Consider the following 19,023-nt stretch of genomic DNA (forward strand, 5'->3'; position numbering starts at 1 on the left):
TTTATTTATTATTTATTTTTGGTTGCATTAGGTCTTTGTTGCTGGTACACGGGCTTTCCCTAGTTGCGGTGAGCAGGGGCTACTCTTTTTTTTTAATTAATTTATTTATTTTTGGCTGCGTTGGGTCTTCGTTGCTGCACACAGGCTTTCTCTAGTTGTGAGCGGGGGCTACTCCTCGTTGCAGAGCATGGGCTTCTCATTGCAGTGGCTTCTCTTGTGGAGCATGGGCTCTAGGCATGCGGGCTTCAGTAGTTGTGGCACACGGGCTCAGCAGTTGTGGCTCATGGGCTCTAGAGCGCAGGCTCAGTAGTTGTGGCGCACGGACTTAGTTGCTCCACGGCATGTGGGATCTTCCTGGGCCAGGGCTTGAACCCGCATCCCCTGCATTGGCAGGCGGGTTCTTAACCACTGCACCACCAGGGAAGCCCCCAATAGCTTTTTATAGTGATGACACATTGAAATGATGTTTGGGATATGCTGGGTTCAATAAAATACATTGTTAACGTTGATGTCACCTGTTTCCATCCACTTGGCTACTAGATTTAGACTGACACATAGTCCATGTTGTATTTCTCTGGCACTGGTCCAGGAGACCAAGACACCTGTCTTACATCGTAGGATGACTTTCATCCAGGTACCTTGTGGATGCGCCTAGAAGGGCGACCTGTGGTGAGGCCTTGACACCTGCTGGACACATCCAGTACTGCAGCCTGCCTCCTCAGTTCACTGATTTTGCAAATATTCATTGAGTAACCCCTACGCATTGACAACAGGCTCAGTGCCAGGGGGGATGCAGCACTGAACACACTAAGACCACATATGAGGTGAGGTAGGTGGGGCTGGAGGTTCACAGGATACAGGTAAATGCATGAGTGAATGTCATAGGTTCAGGGGTGATACGTGTGTGGAGGGATAGAAAGGAGAATACGGGACCTACAGAGAGAAGAGCTGCACCTGTAGCCAGGGATGTCTGGGAAGATCTATCTGAGGATTTGACATCTGAGTGGGGGCATGAAGAAAGGGAGGGAGGGGACCATGAACACGCATGTGCAAAGGAAAGCAGGTGCAAATGTTCCCTGGGGTATTTCCAAACACTTTCCTCTTCACTTTCCTGCTGGGGACAGACAGCTTCTGCAGCCGCATTTGACAGTTGAGGAAACTGAAGCCCAGGAAGGTGACAGCTGAGGTTACTCATCCCTCAACCCCTCCCCTTCCTTGTCTTGAGCTAACCCTGCTTCCCACTGCAAACAGGCTTCCCTATGTCTTGTGGATACTGGGGACAACCCTGTCACTTAATCACCCTCATGGACACACCCCACAGCTGAGGGGCCAACGCTGAGTTAGCAGATGCCCCACGGGTGGTGCTTCTGGGAAAGCAATTGTTTTCCACATTAAAAAAAAAAAAAAAAGACAAAGCTGGCACGTGCATTTTGCCTCTGTCTTTCCATCTTCCCCCTCTCTGGAATACAGCTGCAATACCTGAATGAGCAGAAGCCACCTTGCAACCATGAGGACAAATGCCACCAAGAACAGGAGCACCGGCACCCGCAGCCCTGAATTGCCCATCTCGAGATTTCTTGTTGTTTGAGGGGGAAAATACTTTCAGTTCTTTGGAGTGTATATTTGGATGTGGAGTTGCTAGTTCGTATGGGAATTCTATGTTTAGCTTTGTGAAGACCCTATAGGTGAGGTCTTTGCCTGTTCTTGAATTTCACAGACGTCTAAGCTTACGGTATGTCCTCTTTTTGTCCTGGTTTCATTCACTTAGCAACGTTGGTGAGATTCCTCCCTGTTGGCAGCCCAGCTCTGTATACGGTGCTTGTCTGTCCTTGTCGTGTAGTCTTGTGTTGTACAAAGAGAACAACATCTTGGGTGGATGCGGCCGAAGTTTTGTGAAGTGTAAATTGTTCCATTAGCACAAAATACTGTCTAATTTTAGACCTTCTGATGGGCATATAGGGCATATTCTGTTGTGGCTTTAATTTGCATTTCTCTAATGACAATTGACATTGAATACCATTTCATAAGGTTGTGACTATTTGGATTGAGCCTTTACCGAAGTGTCTTTTGCCCATTAAACCAAAAAATGGTTGTCTTTTTCTTATTGGTGTGTCTGTCCTTTTTCTAATTGTCAAGGCTATGGGTCCTTTGCTGGTCAATGTTTCAAATATCTTCTCCCCTTCTGTGGTTTGCCTATGCTCTCTCTTAATGGTATATTTTGATGTACATAAGTTCTTAACTTTTACAAAGTCCAGTCTTTCTGCTGATGTATAATATTCCTTACTTCCCATTTATAATATATTTGCCAAGTGCCAAGGTCTTGAAGACATTCCCCTACAGTTTTTTTTCTAAAAGCTTTAGTGTTCTGCCTTTCACACTTAGATTGATGATCCATTTAACGTTTGTGTATGGTGTGGGGCAGGGATCAAGGTTCAGTATTTTCCATATACAGGTCGCTTTGCTGGAGAGGTAATCCTTCTCCAATGTGCAGGGATGCCTTTGGTGTGAATCAAGCAACCGTTCACATGTGGGTCTGTTTCTTTGGTTCCATCAGTCAACTTGCCTGTCCATCCTTGGGCCAAAACCCACTCCTTTAATTACTGCGGCTTTCTAAAAGTCTCAATATCTAATAGTGTAAGTCCTCCAAATGTATCGTTCTTCTTCTAGATTGCCTTGGCTATTCTAGGTTCTTTGTATTTTAATATAAATTTTAGAATCATTTAGTCAGTTTCTACAAAAAAAAAAAAAAAGGTCTGTTGGGATTTTAATTGGGATTGCGTTGACTCTGTAGCTCCATTTGGGGAAGATCTGACATCTTGTGAACCTTCCAACTCCATGGGTATATCATATCCCTTCATTCACTCACGTTTTCTTTTGTTTCCCTCAACAATATTTTGAGTTTCAGTGTCAAGCAGCTGTACGTCTTTTGTCCAACTTATTCCGAGGTGTTTGATGGTTTTGATACTATTTTATTTTATTTTATTTTATTTTTTTTTTTGATACTATTTTAAATGGTACCTTAAACACGTAAATATTTCCTTTTCCAAGTGCTTACTGTTAGTATATAGAAATAGATAAGAGATTCGGACATTTCACCAAAGATGCACAGATGGCAAACGAGCGCATGGAAAGATGCTCAGCACCATGTGTCAAGAGGGAAAAGCAAAGTAAGCCCACAGCGAGATGCCGTGTCACACCTGAGAACGGCTAAAATCCATACACAGGGATTTCCCCAAGAAAGATGAAGGTGTAGGTCATGTACACAAATGTCCACAGCAGTTTAATTCATAATCATCCCAAGCTGGAACCCACCCCAGAGCAAACCAGAGGAGTGAATAAACAGACGTGTATCCCCTACTATGGAATAGGGCTCACCAAGAAAAGGGGGTCCGCCTGGATGCCTCTCAAAATAATTGTCCTCGGCATAAGAAACCAGACAAAACCTAGTAAAGAAGACATCCTGTGTGGTTTCCTTTCTATAAATCCTTAGGAAACTCAAGTGAATGTCCAGTGACAGAAGCAGACGAATGGTCGTGTGGGGAGGGGCGGGTGGGGTGGGAGAGGACTGGGAAGGCACGCAGCAGCTGAAGGGGTGCGCACGTCACGTGACCGTGGCGAGGCTTCCAGGAGTGTACAGAGACGTCAAGGCTTACCAAGTGGTATGCTTTAAGCACGTGTAATTAACTTTATGGAAATCTTACCTCAGTAAAGCTGTTACTATATATATACACACACAGAACCCCTTCCAGACGTGGTGGTTGTTCTGAGACTCTTCAACAGAGACCTGGGTGAGGGTCAGGAGCCCGGTTCTCAACCCAGTCCAGACCCGGACAGTCTTGGGCGGGTCCTGCCCTGTATCCCCTGGCTGAAGGGAGGTGAGGACTGCCACGTGGGAAACATGGGTTGGACAGAACAAATGCTGGCCTTGTCACCAGGGCCCCGACCCCCCCCCCCAACCCACACAGTGGGCTGGGAGACACGATGGGGGCTGTGGCCAGTGGGGACATAAGCCACACCGTGGTAACTGGGAGGAGCAGGGACAGACAGTATTCGCCCAGCCTCAGCAGAGAGTCCCCTGTTAGCGCCCAGCCTGGGTCCGGCATGGGGCCTGGGGTGATGGAGTCAGGCAATGAGTTTAAAAAGAGCTCCGCCAAAAAAAAAAAAAAAAAAAAAAAAAAAGAGCTCCGCCCCCTACTGGCTGTGTGGCCTCAAGAAACTGGCTTCCCCTCTCTGGGCCTCAGTTTCCTCCCCTGAAAGATGAGGCTGGTGGCCATGCCCACCTCGTGGGGTAAAGCAATGGGCACGTGGGGAGCACACAGTGAAAGGGGGTGGGTTGAACATGAGCTGCTACTGCTGTTACTTGTTATTTCTTAGAGAGGGGGCAGCAGGCGGAGGGATTTAGACTCATCAACTCAGAATTCACACCCCAGTGGCTCCTGATTGCAGTCTAAGAACCTCAGAATCCAGCCCACCCACGCCCACTTGACAGATGGGGAGACTGAGGCCCCACGAGGGCACAGACTCCCTTGAGACCAGGCCAGGGACCCATGCCCCTGGCCGGGGATCCTCTGGCCACCTCCTTCTTGAAACCGGGGGCCAGTTACCCTGCAAGGCAGGGTAAGGAGGTGGTGGTGGGGTGGGGGACCCGGCATGGGTGGCCACAGACAGGCTGAGGAGGGAGGGCTGGGCAGACACCAGGTTCAGGCCGATGGCCAGGCCCTGTCCAGAGCCTGCACGTGCTCCTTGGCCAGCAGCCGCAAGGACGCCTCCTCCAGGGTGAAACCGTCCGTGAAGCCTGGACCAAAGGTGTGGGGCCCGAAGGACCCCTGAAGCCCCGGACCCGGGCCCAGGAGGCGCGGGAGTCCCGGCACGGCTGGGGGCCCAGGGCCCAGCCAGGGCTCCAGGGGCAGTGGCATGGCGGGAGGGCGGGCAAAGGGTAGTGCTGGGGCCTCGGGGAGCCTCGGGGCTGCCACGGCCCCGGAGCCTGACTCCAGACGCTCCTGGCGGCGCCACTTAGCCCGGCGGTTCTGGAACCACACCTGGAAGCAGCAAGAGAGGTGCTCCTGGGTCAGGGCTGGTGGGGTGAGGCGAGGCCACTCTTTACTGCTCTGGGCCTCCCAGCCTCTCCGGGTTCTGCCTGCTCTCTAACCTGACCCCCACCTGTTGCAGTGCCAACATATGGTGTTACCTACCCCAAGGAGATGGCTGTATTGAGAGCAGGATCTCTGCCTCTTGGCCCCCATCAAATCAGCCCCAAAGTCTTCTGAATCCAGGCTCTCCTTGCCTTTGCCTTTGTCCAGGGCCCCTCAGGCTCCCTGGCCTCCCTCCTGGTCTCTCTTGGCCCTTGGCATGAAGTTCCAGCCACTGAGCTCGGCATTTGAGGCCCTTCCCAAGCTCCTTCTCTGCCTCCGCTTCCGCCTGCCTCAACACCCAGCTCTGTGGAAATGCCTCCTATTTCACCCCTTTGCACACATTGCTCTGGAGGGCTAGAAAAATGCCCTTTCTCCTTTCTAGATGGCAAATTCTTATTCAAACATCAAGGCCCCAGTCCCACGTCCCCTCCTCCAGGAAGCCTTCCCATGCACTGGGAGGGTTCATACCTGGCACCGGCTCCCTCCTCGGGTTGTTAGGGGGTCCCCTCACCTGCACGCGCACCTCGGGCAGGTGCACCTTGGCGGCCAGCTCCTCGCGGCTGTAAACATCCGGGTAGTGGGAGGTCTCGAACGCCCGCTCCAGCTGGTGCAGCTGGTACGTGGTGAAGGTCGTGCGGTTCCTCCGGTGCTTTTTCTTGGGGGCCTCTTCGCCAGGCCCTGGCCGCCCACCCTCAGCGGGCCCCTCGCCCGGGCTCAGGAACATGGCTGCTCCTCGCCCTCACCTGGCGGGGCGGCGGCAGGACAGACGGCGCGGATGAGACACGGTAGGGACTGAGGTTGGGGAGGGCGGGGGAGCCCCCGGCCCCTGCTGGGTCTGGGGTAAGATATGGAGGGGCTTCTCCCTCCACTGGGTCCTGCATCCCTTCTGCCTCCCCAGCCTCTCTGTCCATGTCGGATCACCTGACTCTGTCTCCACTTCCTTCTCTCTGATCATTTTTCTCTGTGTCTCTGTCCGCGCCCCCCCCAGCCCCCCGCTGCCTCTATTTCTCTTTCCCTCTGGAGCTCTCCCTGACTGCCTGTGTCTCCCTTTATCTCTCTGTCTCTGTGTCTAGGACCCCCAGGAAGGCAGAAGCTGGGACACTGCCTTAAGGAACACTTCCTTACCCCCCAGTCTTCTGCCCTAGGGGGCTCTCTTTGCCCCCAACTCCCACCCAGGCCCACCTGTGCCCACCTGCCCAGTGCTCCCAGCTCCCAGCGGGCCCTCTGACAGCCCCTGCCGGCCCAGCTCCGTCTGCTGCTGGCCTGGCCCAGCCAGACTCGAGGGGGTTGGGGTTGGGTGGAAGGAGGATTAGCGAGGTGATTAATTGAGAGGGCCCCTCCCGCCCAGGTGCTGGTTGCTCTGAGCCACAGAGGGAGGGCTGGGTTCCAGGGGTTGGAGGGACACCATTAGCCTGGGTCTGCCACCCCTCGCTGTAGGATATAAACAAGAGCCTCCCCCTCTCTGGGCCTCAGTTTCCCTAGCTGTAAGACGGCGACAACAGGACTTACCCCATGGGGCTCTCACAGGGACTCAATGAGCTGATGAAAGGAAAGAGCGTCGCACAGTGACTGGCATACAGCGAGTGCTTAATGAATGTCCACTGTTACGGCTTTTTTTTTTATCATCTGGTGTGAGAAAAAGAACCTCTCAGACTCACAGATGTCAACGGGGGTTGGGGAAGCTGAGGTCCCCAGAGGTGAAGGCAATTCCAGTTGGCCCCCTGGCCACTGTGAAGGGCAAAGGAGTATGGGGCATTTTAGCTGGGTTTTGAGGTATGAATAGAAGTTCACTTTTCAGTCACTCAGTAAACACTTATTGAGCTTACTGTATACCAGGTACTGTTCACAGCAGTGAACAAAACAGACACAAATCTTGGAACTGGCATCCTAGTGGAGGAGCTAGACAGACAGATAATCTGTAACTATATAAGTAAAATATAGCATGTCAGGTGGTCAGAAGCCTGGTGAGAAAACTCAAGCAGGGGAGGGAAGGTTGCTCTTTCAATGAAGGTGATCAGAGTGGGAGATGGAGTACAAGGCTGTAAATTCTGGACAAGACTGGATGTGAAGGGGTGGGTACTGGGGAGCCATGGGAGGTTGTGGGGCATGGGAGGGGCACAGATGGCATTTTGGATGAGTAGCTATTGTGTGCAAGATGGGAGGCCAGGAGGATGCTAGAGGCCTGGTCAGAGCAAGGCTGGGGGAGAGGCAGGAGAGAAATCTGGGGGGAGAAAGTCTGAGGAGGAGGGAAGAGGACCGGTATACCCGGACCCTGTTTTTGGGACAGGTGGATGATGGGACTGTCTCTCAGGCGGTGGCCTGAGAGCCGGAGCAGGATCTTGGGAAGCCCCTGAGACTGGTTTGCCAACCCCCTCCCCAGTCCAAGGAGACTGGGGGCTCAGGCGGCGGGGGGGGTGGTGTGTGTGCCCTGAAGACAGTGAGGAGGGGCACTGGGGTTGAGAGGGGGCAGGATGAGACCCAGGAGGAGGACAGAGGGAGTTTGTCCCAGCGGGGGAGCGAGGCGGGAGACCCAGGCCCCTGGATGGACTAGGGAGTGAGTGCAGAGGAAGCAGAGATAAGTCCTTATCTCACCTCTGCTGGCTTTGTATAGATAAGGGAATGTAGGGAATGTTGGCTTTGTAGGGGAAAGGCACACACGGAGAAAGAGAAAGCGATGAAGACAGGCAGTCACACACGGCATGAGTGCACACGCTCAGACACTCACATGCAGCAAAGGGTTACAGGCCCTGGAGAAGTCGGGGGCAGGGGTGAGCAGCCTTGGACGAGGAGGGACGGCCCGGTGGGCAGGGGGCTTGATACCCAAGGGGTTGGCCAGGCAGGGAGGCCCCAGAAGCCCTGAGCCCAGGCTCCTGGGGCCCCTCCAGGCCTCAGCTGCCCCGCCTGTATGGTGGGCTGGGGCTCTGTGGAGTGGGGGCAGGTAATTCCCCTAACGCTTCATCACTTGGAAACGCTAAAGAGCTGCTCTGTTCACAGGCCCCATTTAGCTAATTGGCTCCGGGTGGGTTAAGAGGCGCAGGAGGGATTTGGGTGTTAGGCCCAGGGGGCTTTGGCGATTTAGCAGGATGCGGCTGAAGGTCCAGACGCTGTGTCAGCTTAGAGCACCGGATTAGGGGCAGGCCAGGGCAGTGCGGGGCCACCTTCCATCTGGATTAGGCGGGGGCCAGGCCACTCTCAGCCCCTCCAGCCTCCCACCCTTCATTTCTCCCCCAGGAAGAATCGCTAAACCCCTTCAGGTGCTGGTGGGGAAACTGAGGCCAGAGGGTGGGCAGGGCTCGGGGCAGGGAGGGGGGGAACTGCAGGAGGTCAGGGTGACCTTGAGACATTTCTCAGGCTCCGCTCAGGCAGGGTTGGGGCAGTCAAGGTGGGAGGCCGTGCTGTGGTCTGGTGTCCCCTCACCAGCTCAGGGGGTCCTGGGGAGGGGCCCACACCGAGCTGGCCAGAAACCCCCTCTTCAGGCAACCTAGAGGCTGGCTGTCTGGGAGCATCATCAGAGAGAGGGTGGCTGACAGTCACAGGTAAGAGCTGAGCACTAGCTGTGTGCTCTCAGTCCTTCACTGGTGTGAGCCCTCGGGGTCCTCATGTCTCCCCCGGAAGAGACGTCTGATCATAGAGGAGGCTCTGGGGGCCCATGGAGGAGGACCACCCCTCTAGTTTGCCCAGGACACCCCGAGTTTAGAACTAACACCCCCCATCCCAGACACGCCCTCAGTTTGATGCAGTGGCTCACGGCAAGCCCGGGCCACACAGCTACGGGTCGAGTCAGGATTTGAAGCTGGGGGTGCAAGCCCGGAGCCCCAGCCCCCGCTCGAGAGTGGACGGGAGGGGCAGGGCCTTGGGACAGGCCGTGCAGCTGGCTTTTTTTCAGCGAGTGTTCCCTGGAGTCACCGGGTGAGGCTGTTAGGTCATGACAGGTGGGGGATATAGCCACACTGGAGCACCCCAGGAGGGGACGAGGGGCAAGGCTGAGGAAAAGAGGATGCCAGGACAGGGGACTCGGATGTCCGCAGCCGCTGGCACTCTCCCACTGTCCTTTGCACCTGGGACCCTGAGGGCTACGGTGGGGTCTTTGCCACCAAAGGAGGTGGCGGACCCGTGGGTGATGGCAAGTGGCTCTACGGGTGGCTGTGATCCCTGGCCTGGGGGTCTCCTGGCCCCATCCCAGGGGAAATATACGCCCCTCTGGGCTGCAAGGTCCTAGCCTGGTGAACCCCTCAGTGGGCAGACAACTGGGCAGGCAGATCACCCCCAGTAAGTGATGGGGTCCCCAGAGTGGTAGCAGAGAGAGACTCAGACATCCAGTCCTTGGAACCAGTCTTTATCCAGGCGCTAATCCTTCACTTCCCTGGGGCCGTGGTGCCCACGGGCTGCCCAGAGCCCCCCCCCAACCCCGATGCAGCCTGCCCCTGTGATGTGAGCCGGGCGGGCAGCTCGCTGGCCCTGCCGCTCCTCAGGCCTGGCCCGAGTCCCCACCCTGTGCCCCCCACTGTCTCAGTTCTCTGGGGCCCGAGGCCCCGCGGGCAGGGTCAGGGCTCCTGGCTGTGGGGCAAGGTGGGACCGTCTGCATCCTGCCCCCCGTTGGGGGCCGAGGCGCCCACACTGCGCAGCTCCCGGGCCAGCTTCTCAGCCAGTTTGCGGAAGGGCGGCCGGCGAGCAGGCTCAGCCTCCCAGCAGCTGCCCATGAGGGCGTGGATGGGACCCGGGCAGCCCTCGGGGGGCTCCATGCGGTACCCCTTCTCCACGGCCTCTGACACCTCCTTCAGCGACTATGGGCAGAGGGCACGCCGGTGCGGGCTGGGGGTCAGGATCACGACCCCTAGGCCTGCGGGAGACCCAGTGCCGCCCCCCCGTCCCTGCTCACCATCTTGGGGTACGGAGCCCGGCCGTATGAGAAGACCTCCCACAGCAGCACACCGAAACTCCAGACGTCCGACTTGCTGGAGAACTTCTGTGGGGCCAGAGATCAGGGGGAGAGGGACCCCTCAGGGCTTCTGCCCCAGCCCCTGCTTCCTCCAGGAAGTCCCCCTGGGTTGACCTTTAGTCCCAGGTCTCCTCCCAATAGGCTCCTGCCTCTGAATCCGCCCCACCCCCCAACCCAGACTCAGTGCAAGAACGAGGTTATTCTTGCTCTCACTTGCTGAGCCCAAGACTGTTTCAGAAATGAGGAGACCAAGGCCCAGACTGGGGCTAAAAGGAACAATTATGGGCCAAGGGCTTACCAGAGAGGCGGAGCCAGTCCCTTGGAGGTTCAGAGAGGCAAGAGACAGGCCCAGGGTCGCACAGGGGAGCTAGGGTTCCAAGGGCCCTGGGGGGGAAGGGGGGCTCACCCCGTGTTTGAGAGCCTCGGGTGCCGTCCACTTGACTGGAAGCCGGCTGGAGTCCAGCCCCTTCCGCTCGGCTTTGGCCAGGCCAAAGTCGCTGACCTTGGCCACCAGGTCCTCGGACACGAGGATGTTCCGGGCAGCCAGGTCTCGGTGCACCAGCTTCTTGCTCTCCAGGTATTCCATGCCCTCGGCCACGTGCCTGGAGTGGAGGGGTGGCGGGCACGGGGCTCGGGTGCCTGGACCACAGACTCCCAAGGCCAGGCTCCTCCCTGCTCCGTGCCTCGGTCTCCCTGCCCCCGGGAGCCCTACTCACAGGGAAAACTGCAGGAGCTGGGGGGTGTTCACAAGGGCCCGGCCCCGCGTTCGTAGAAAATTCACCAGGTTACCCTGTGTGGGAGACACGGGTGGGGTGAGGGCTGCTGGAGGCTGCTCGGCCGCACCCGGCCCGACCCTCAGGCCCTGCCCCCACCTTGCTCACGTGCTCCATGACGATGTAGAGGCCCTGGTGCAGGATCACACCCAGCAGACGCACCAGGTTCTTATGCTGCATCTTCCTGGGGGCAGGCGGGTGTGGGGTGAAGGTGGCTTGGACCCCCACCCCAGCATGCCCTCCCCTCACCAGGACTCACGTCATGACCGCCGTCTCGTCCAGGAAGGCCTGGGCTGTCACGTCGCACTTGATGTTCTTCACGGCCACCTTCTGTCCCAGGTACTCACCCTGCAGGACGGCTGGGGGCCGGTGGGGGAGGAGATCAGGACCCCACAGAGACTGGACAGACACAGGGACATACCCACTCACACTGACCCCCAAGGATGCCGATGCAGCAGTGGGTCCCCAGGCCTGGAAACCGCTCCCCTACAAGCTCCAGATCCCTGAGCAAAGAGAATCACCTAAACCAGTCTGCAAACTCCAGCCCTCGGGCCCAATCCAGTCCCAACGTGGGTTTCTGCAAGGCTCGCAAGCTCAGAATGGGATTTTACATTTTTAAATGGTTGAAAAAAGATCAAGAGAAGAATATTTTATGACATGAAAATTGCACAGAATTCAATTTCAGTGTCCATAAATAAAGTTTTATTGGCACACGGCCATGCCTGTTCATCTCCCTGCGGCCTGTGGCTGCTTTCCTGCTACAAGGACAGAGCTGAGCAGATGTGACAGATGGAAAATACATACACTCCAGCCCTTTCCAGAGAAGGTCTGTGAGCCCTGATCTAGGCCCCGGGGCCTACCAGGATAATAACTTCAGGCAACGGCATCAAAAGAGAGGGAACAGGGACTTCCCTGGCAATCTGGTGGTTAAGAATAAGCGTTCCACTGCAGGGGGCGGGGGTTCCATCCCGGTTGGGGAATAAGATCCTGCATGCCATGCAGTGCGGCCGGGAAAAACAACAACAACAAAACAAAAGAGGGACCAGAGGGACCAGTGTGCGCCAGAGCCCAGGGTTGTGAAGGGCTCACGCCCGCTGGGCGCCTGCCTGAACTACCTTTCTCCTGGCACCGGCTGTCGTGAACCTCCTTTCACAGAGAGGAGCCCTTGGGTTCTCAGCCGCACAGCAAGTAGGTATCAAATGTGGATGTGAATTCATCTCTGGGACCCCCCCCCACCCTCCTTCAGCCCCTGCCAGGCACCCCGCTCACCTCCAAACTCTCCTTCTCCGATCTGCGCTCCCAACGTCAAATGCTGCAGGTTCAGTAACCAGCCGGCTGTCGGGGGGAGACCCGGTCAGAGGGCTGCCAGGTGCCAGTCCCTCCCACGGCAGCTCCACCTGGCGGGAGACCAGGCCCTGTGGCATGCATCCCCACAGTGGCCCAAGGGCGTGTCTGAGGCTCCGCACTCCTGGTACCAGTTATCGGGCGGCCAAAAGCAACAGAGCCCTTCTCTGTTCCATCTGGAGACTGTGTCCTTCCAAGGACCCTGTAGGCTCTTCCTTTACGATCCTTTATCCCTGACCACCCAGGGACACACACACACGGGCCAAAAAATACAACAGAGATTGGTAAAGCTTCCAGAACCTTCTGGTAAAGGTTCTGGAACCTTCCAGAATCTTCCAGCGCTCATCTGTGTTCCAGCTTCCCTGATCTTTCTCTCAAGCACCCCTGTGTTCTTCCCCCCCGCCCCCAGCAGGTTCTGTAGGTCTCCTCCTCTACCTCCCCAAAGCCCCTCTCCAAATCACGAGCCCCTGAGTACAAGCAGACACGGTGACACCAGCCTCCACCCAGGTGCCATCCCCAAGACACTTCCAAGGAGACAGCCACGATCACCAGGTTCAAAAGGGGTGGCCACGGTAGGGCACATTGGCTCTGAGCATGGAGGATTTCACTCCTCAAGGGCTGGAAAAGCATTTCAGGTGAGGAGAATAGAAGACACAACAGTACAGAGGCATGAGAGGAAACGAGGAGTCACACAACCCCAGGGGCTTGTGGAATAGAGGAAGGGCTTTGTAGATGAAGCAGGAAAGATAGCTCGGCCACAGGGGAGGGTTCTAGAAGGCAGTGGAGCTGCCCGAACTCCCTTCTTTAGGCAGGGGAGTGATATGGGTGATTTTCACGGTAGACAGCTGCCTCTGAGGCCACAGGGTTTGGGAGGAAGGAGGACACTCCCTCAGGGAAGAGGTGGTCTGACTGGACTGTCTGAGGCTGGGCTAGGGCAGGGGCAGCCAGGCAGGGAGGGGCCGGATTTTAGTTTTTATTTTTTGGCGGCGCCAGGTGGCTGTGGGATCTTAGTTCCCCGACCAGGGAGTGAACCCTTGCCACTCCCTGCAGTGGAAGCGCGGAGTCCTAACCACTGGAAGTCCTGGGGAGGGGCCAGGTTTAACAGGTGTTAGAACTTGGCCATGGAGGGGGTGTGGGAGGGTGGGGGACATCGAGGATCTGCCCAGGGTTTCTGGCTCAGGGATGATGGGAACAGAGGCAGGGGTCGGGGTGGGGGGAAGCAGCAGGTGTGAGAACCAGATCAATATTGTGCCCCGCCCCGCCCAAGGGCAGCGCAGGTCTTCTGCCTGCAGAGGCAGGCACAGCGACCTGCTCAGGTGATATGGCCTTGGCCCTGTGCCCAGGCCCCAGGGCCCTGCCTCCCCAGGCCAGGCTAACACTGAGCAGAAGGGCGGGGCCGCCTACCCTTGGCCAGCTCCTCCTCCGCTGACTTGGTGCCCTGCTTTCTCTTGGGTTTCACCAGCTTCGTGCAGATGGCCCCCTTCTCCTTGCTGTAATGCTGCAGGGTGGGGCAGGGCAGAGGCAGCCATGAGCCCACCCCGTGGGTGAGGGAACCCCTGCATCCCATCCCCTTCCTGGGGGGACCTCTGGATGGGGTGGGTGGGAGCTGGGGAAGAGGAGAGGGGGTTCGTTCCCACAGGACTCTTTAGGCTGGTTTCCATGGGAACAGGAAAGGATGCAGACTAGCAGGAAACAGGAGGATGGGGAGTGTCTTGGCATTGGTGTCAAATCGGAGGTTCCTAGGTGTTCCCAGAGGAGTCACCCCAGTCTCTGGAGGTGGGACCTGGAGGACTCAGACCATGGAGACCAGCCCCTCCTTCTCCCCATTGGGGAGCAGACACCTCTGGGGTCCCATGTCCAGCCAGCCGTCGGGATAGGGTGGAGCCTGGCATCCCTCCATCTCCGCAATGGGGGGGCATGGGCTCTGGGGTCCCGGGCCTGTGGACGGCCGCACCTCCACCATATCCATGAGGTTGCAGAAGCAGACCGCCTCGTCGATGGTGAGGTGGCCGTCGCGGTGCAGCACACGGTAGTGGATGACGTCACGGCCGAAGCTCACGCACAGCACGTAGTCGCCCGGGTGCCTCGCGGACTCTCGCACCAGGAACAGCCCGTCCTCGGGCGGCTGCAGCTGCTGCACAGCCTCCTGGCCCGAGATCTTCCCGTGGAACCACCTGCGGCCGGCGGGAAGGCGGGCTGGGCATGGCTGGCCGGGACCCGCTGACCCCGCCCCGGTCCCGGTCTCTTCCCCACGACTCACGGCATGAGGCTGAGCTTGGGGTCCGCAGAGAGGGCCTCGCGCTCCCGCAGTGCGCCCGCCGCCAGCAGCCCCTCCTGCCCGCTGGCGTGGTGCTTGGCGCGGTACCAGCTCTTGTTCTGCGGGAAGGGAGCCAGGTGGGGTCAGTGGGATGGTTTCCTGGCGGAGTCCCCTCTCCCCAGGCACACGCCCCCTCCCCACTCACCTCGCAGGCCTCCAGGATGGTGACCACGTCACCCTTGCGGAAGGCCAGCTCCCCGGGCTTGGGGCGCGTGTGCTCACACTTGGTGATGCATTGGGTGCCTGGGGCCCAGCGCCTCTAGCGGGGGGGGGGGGGTGCCGAGAGGGGGAAAGGGGTCATGAGAGAGATGCGGGGTGAGGGGAGAGAGAGGCCCAGAGGAGAGAGAAAGACTGGATTGAGGCAGAGACCACAAATAGCACACAGGGAGAGAGGAGAGGAGAGAGGTCGAGGGAGCGAGCAGTGGACATATCAGAGTCACAGAGCGGGGGCCCAGGGCAGGAGGGCAGGAGAGCAGGAGGGCAGGAGGAAAGGGTGAAAGAAGAGCAAGTGATAGAGGAAGATTGGCACACACCGCCAAGGGGCCACGGGTCAGACAGTAAACCTCCCGCTCCCCATGGAGTGGAGCTCCTGTGGACTGAGCAGAGGAAGGGCCAGGGCACAGGCACCCAAGTTGGGGGTACTCACCGTTGGCATCCTGGCTGAGATGGGTGAGGGGTGCCAGGCGTGGAGGAAGCGAGGGCTCCCCTGGGGAGGGGGCAGAGACCAGCTGGAGAGCCCAGATTTAAGCGAGGCTGGGGCCCCAGGGGCCATGACTGCCACTTCCAGCTCAGGCCAGGTGGAGGTGACAGCCAGCCGGCCTCCCCAGGCTTGTAGGGGCTCCCCAAGCCCCTCTGAGGAGGTGGTCTTTCCCTGGAAGAGTTCCTTAGCATGGAGCCTGACCCCGCCATCATCCCCAAAGGGAAACTGAGGCACAAGGCAGGCACAGAGCAAGTGGCCAGGGGCTGACTCAGGCCCCAGCAGCCCACACAGTTGCGTGGGGAGCTTGGAGCCACCTAATGGAGCCTGGTTCTTCCTCTTTTCTGGTAAGTAGGCAGGGACAGGACAAGGAAATAGAGGATGATTCAAGGTCATTCCTAAGAATCTTTGACCCTGAAGGGGGTGGGGGCCGGAGCAGTGCAGCCCTGCTGGGCTCCTGTGGCCGCCAGCTGAGCCTCTCCCCTCTCCCACCCCACGCCAACCCAGGACGGACACACAAAGTCCCTCGCTGCTGCTGGGGCCGGGGCATTTCCGCCCCCTGCTTCCCCCATGGACCCCACCAGGTGGCTGGGCTGTGGGACAGGTTGGGAGGGGTGAGTCTCTGCTCTTCGAATATGTGCCCCCAGAAATCCCCAGCCCTACGTGTACTCACACGCATACTGATCCATGTACACACAGAAACACACAGGTGGACACAGGTACCCACAGGCACGCGGGTATGCAAGCAAAAGCAGGTTCTCCTAGAGACAGTTGTGCACACACGTCTACACGTGTGAACACACGCACAGACTCTCGGACATTCGGAAACGTGTGTACCGGCCCCCCCCCCCCCCCACCACACACAAACCCACACTTGAACACCTGGGCGCCAGACGCTGGGCCACTCGGGCACGCAGAGCTACACGCAGGGCCGCGCACACGCAGCTCGGAGACACGCGCACATCCCTCCACGTGGACCCGCGGATACACACACCCAGGGGCTTGCAGACATGCACACCCGCACCCACAAAAATACCACCCCACCCCACCCCGCTCCTGGTCGCATCTAACCACCCCCGCCCCAGCCGCGTACCGGACGCGCGCCCCGGACGCGCACGCTCGCGCTCGCACACCGGCCCCTCCCGCGCTCGCCCGGCATACCTCCACCCGCGAGCCCTTGGGGTCCCCCCACTGTCCCACCGTCTCTCCCCACCATCCCCACCGGCGCGCTCACCTGTTCAGGGGTCGCCCCTGGGCCGCACCCCGCGCCCGCCCCCAGGAGGGCCCCCGCGCGCCGGCTGCGCACCCCGAGGCGGCCCCGGCTGCACAACTTGGAGCAAGTTGCTCCGCTTCCTCATTTTGGGGGGGGAAGGCTGGGATTGAGGAGGTGGGGAGCGGGAGGCGCGGCGGCCTGGGAGGCCCCCGCGGGTCCTAGCGCCGGCCGTACTGCGGTCTGCTGAGCGCGCCGCCGCCACCGGCGGCCCCTCCCCGCCCCGCCTCCGAGGCCCCAGGCGCCTCCCGCGAGGCCAGGGCGGGGGCCAGCGGCGTTCTCGGGCTCCACGCCGCTCCCTGGCCCGGCGCTGCGGAGCGCGCACCCCTGCCTATTCCGGGAACCCACACCTTGGAGCGTGGAGCTAGTGCCAAGCGAGCACAGGGAAAGGAAGGAGAGTGAGCTTCCCGTCCGGGGAGGTAAGCAAGCCACAGAGCGCAGACAACACGGTGAACCCTTCTGACTGGGTTTCCAACGCCCTCAGTCAACTCCTCTAACAACAAGGATCTCATTTCAGTACCTGGCCCCTGGAGAGGGCTGCTGGTGCCTGGAGCAAAGAAAGCCCTCAAAATGTCAACCACTATGAATATCCTTATCATCATCAACGACATTAAGGGAAAATTGGGGCCACAGGAAAAAAATCATCTGGAACTGGAGGCCTCCTGGCAGAGCAGCCATCCTTGGACGGTAAGAGTGGGGCCTCCACAGCGCCAACGCAGCTGTGCCAGAGGCAGGTGCTGCCTCCTCCCAGCCTCAGTTTCCTTCTCTGTAGGGCCATGCAGCACCAGCTTCCAGCTCAGAGGACAACTTGATGAGCATTTGATGGCCTGGGGGCCTGGCTTCCAGCTGTCGCTCTGCGATCTCCCTTACAATTCTTTCTATGAGTGGAGGACTCCGCTGGGACAAGGATGAAGCTGATCTCAGCAGGGTGATGAAGCAAGATGCCCAGAATTTAATTTTCTGGTACCCCAAAAGGCTGTCTGTGCCTCTAAGGTGTCATGTGACTTCTGGCAATAGAGGCCCAGTTACAAGAATTACAGATATTCAATATCATGCAATATTATGCAACAAAAACTAAGAAACTATGTGTATTAAAATGCTAAAATCTCTGGTTGTCAAAAACAACCACCACTTACCAGAATGTGATACAAAACAAAATGCACGATCCCATTCACATTACACAGGAGACAGTAAGTCCAAGGGGAACATTCCAGAAGGGGACCCTCCAACCGGCAAAGGGTTATTCTCAGTGAAGGAAGCAGGTAGGAGGCGAGCAAGGGGGAGGACGCCTTCCTCTGTGGTGGTGTAATTTACTAATGCTGGCAGCATTTGCAGGGAGGTTTCCTGCTCGTCAGGCTCCCTGTGCTCCATGGATCTGGCTGTGGGATCATCCCAGGGTGTGCCCCAGCCCCCCCTTCCCAGCCACAGGAACTGCTTTGGACCAAGGGGCTGGGGACCCTGCAGCCGGCATTTAGCGGGGTCACTGGGGGCCAACCATATATGGCAAACCATCAACACTTGCCCAAAATAGAAATGCAACGTCAAAGTAGCCACAGCGGAAACCCAGCAGCATCATTAGAGTCACTTCAGCGGCCCCAGGCCCACGATGGAAGTCGGCCTGCTCTGCTCAGCAAGGCCATGAGCCTGTGCTTAAGACACCCCAACACCCTGGCACCCCATGGAGACTTTCTCCTTGATGCAGCCAGAGAGATGGGAGGAGGTCGAAGGGGTCTGCTTTCTCTCCCTGCAAATCCATGAGAAACATCGACATCCTCCCCAGGACCCTCAGGGGTCCTTGTCCCACACTCTGGGAGGCTCTTCCCTGGAATGAATAACCAGAGAAACCAGAGGTGTTGAGACTGGAGGACAGTCTTTTTTTTTAATTTTAATTAATTAATTAATTTTTGGCTGTGTTGGGTCTTCGTTGCTGCGCGCGGGCTTTCTTTAGTTGTGGCGAGCAGGGGCTACTCTTCATTGTGGCGCGTGGACTTCTCACTGCAGTGGCTTCTCTTGTTGCGGAGCACAGGCTCTAGGCGTGCGGGCTTCAGTAGTTGTGGCACGTGGGCTCAGTAGTAGTGGCTTGCAGGCTCTAGAGCGCAGGCTCAGTAGTTGTGGCGCATGGGCTTAGTTGCTCCGTGGCATGTGGGATCTTCCCAGACCAGGGCTCGAACCCATGTGCCCTGCATTGGCAGGCGGATTCTTAACCACTGTGCCACCAGGGAAGCTCTGGACGGCAGTCTTAAAAGGAGACAGCATCAGGTGCCCAAAGCAACAAGGGCTGGCCTGGGTGAGGGAGGCCCCCATGGTGTGGGCATGGGGCATGGAGCTGTGCCTGACCCTAGGGGGATAGATTTGAGTCCATGGTTTATTTGGGTCATAAGGGGTGAGCTCCCCATCTCTGGAGGCATCCAAGAACCAGCCACTTTGAATCACAAAGACGCGTTGGCTCTTCTAGTCCCTGGAGGTGGCAATACCAGTTTCTCCTGTCTCTTGCCTTCTACCAGCCTGAAGCCAGTTGGTAGCCACATCATGGATCGGTCTCCCAGACTTC

General features: G+C 57.8%; 2 protein-coding genes across 6 annotated transcripts; both read right to left on the reverse strand.

Moving 5' to 3' along the window:
* Positions 1-4,180: 4,180 nt before the first annotated feature.
* RAX2 (retina and anterior neural fold homeobox 2) lies at positions 4,181-6,759 on the reverse strand. Of its 2 annotated transcripts, none has more exons than XM_032627970.1 (3): positions 6,642-6,759; positions 5,644-5,875; positions 4,181-5,039 (listed from the first exon to the last, which is right to left on the reverse strand). In XM_032627970.1, the coding sequence occupies exons 2-3, from the start codon at positions 5,854-5,856 to the stop codon at positions 4,701-4,703; spliced, it is 552 nt and encodes a 183-aa protein (XP_032483861.1). In that variant the 5' UTR covers positions 5,857-5,875; positions 6,642-6,759; the 3' UTR covers positions 4,181-4,700. The 2 variants fall into 2 exon arrangements, with proteins under 2 accessions (XP_032483861.1, XP_032483862.1); XM_032627971.1 differs by lacking the exon at positions 6,642-6,759 and adding an exon at positions 6,325-6,361.
* Positions 6,760-9,436: 2,677 nt separating this feature from the next.
* On the reverse strand, positions 9,437-16,651 carry MATK (megakaryocyte-associated tyrosine kinase). Of its 4 annotated transcripts, XM_032628718.1 has the most exons (14): positions 16,437-16,559; positions 15,876-15,963; positions 15,152-15,211; positions 14,651-14,764; positions 14,449-14,564; positions 14,143-14,362; positions 13,593-13,686; positions 12,114-12,179; positions 11,104-11,203; positions 10,944-11,028; positions 10,788-10,861; positions 10,478-10,673; positions 10,012-10,098; positions 9,437-9,916 (listed from the first exon to the last, which is right to left on the reverse strand). In XM_032628718.1, the coding sequence occupies exons 2-14, from the start codon at positions 15,879-15,881 to the stop codon at positions 9,677-9,679; spliced, it is 1,458 nt and encodes a 485-aa protein (XP_032484609.1). In that variant the 5' UTR covers positions 15,882-15,963; positions 16,437-16,559; the 3' UTR covers positions 9,437-9,676. The 4 variants fall into 4 exon arrangements, 3 of the variants coding, with proteins under 3 accessions (XP_032484609.1, XP_032484607.1, XP_032484610.1); XM_032628719.1 differs by lacking the exon at positions 15,876-15,963 and having other exon boundaries at positions 9,453-9,916; positions 16,437-16,651; XM_032628716.1 differs by lacking the exons at positions 15,876-15,963; positions 16,437-16,559 and having other exon boundaries at positions 15,152-15,856.
* Positions 16,652-19,023: the final 2,372 nt, after the last annotated feature.

This window comes from Phocoena sinus, chromosome 3 (assembly GCF_008692025.1).
Source record: "Phocoena sinus isolate mPhoSin1 chromosome 3, mPhoSin1.pri, whole genome shotgun sequence".
In the NCBI taxonomy this organism is placed as follows: domain Eukaryota; kingdom Metazoa; phylum Chordata; class Mammalia; order Artiodactyla; family Phocoenidae; genus Phocoena; species Phocoena sinus.

Excerpts from the sequence above, each read along its gene's own strand:
- RAX2 (XM_032627970.1), bottom strand. The coding sequence starts at position 5,856 with ATGTTCCTGAGCCCGGGCGAGGGGCCCGCTGAGGGTGGGCGGCCAGGG. Across the intron at positions 5,040-5,643 it reads TGCCCGAGGTGCGCGTGCAG|GTGTGGTTCCAGAACCGCCG; the intron begins GTGAGGGGACCC and ends TGCTGCTTCCAG.
- MATK (XM_032628716.1), bottom strand. The coding sequence starts at position 15,598 with ATGACCTTGAATCATCCTCTATTTCCTTGTCCTGTCCCTGCCTACTTA. Across the intron at positions 11,204-12,113 it reads CGGAGAAGGAGAGTTTGGAG|CCGTCCTGCAGGGTGAGTAC; the intron begins GTGAGCGGGGTG and ends ACCGGCCCCCAG. Across the intron at positions 10,099-10,477 it reads CCGAGGCTCTCAAACACGGG|AAGTTCTCCAGCAAGTCGGA; the intron begins GTGAGCCCCCCT and ends CTGGCCCCACAG.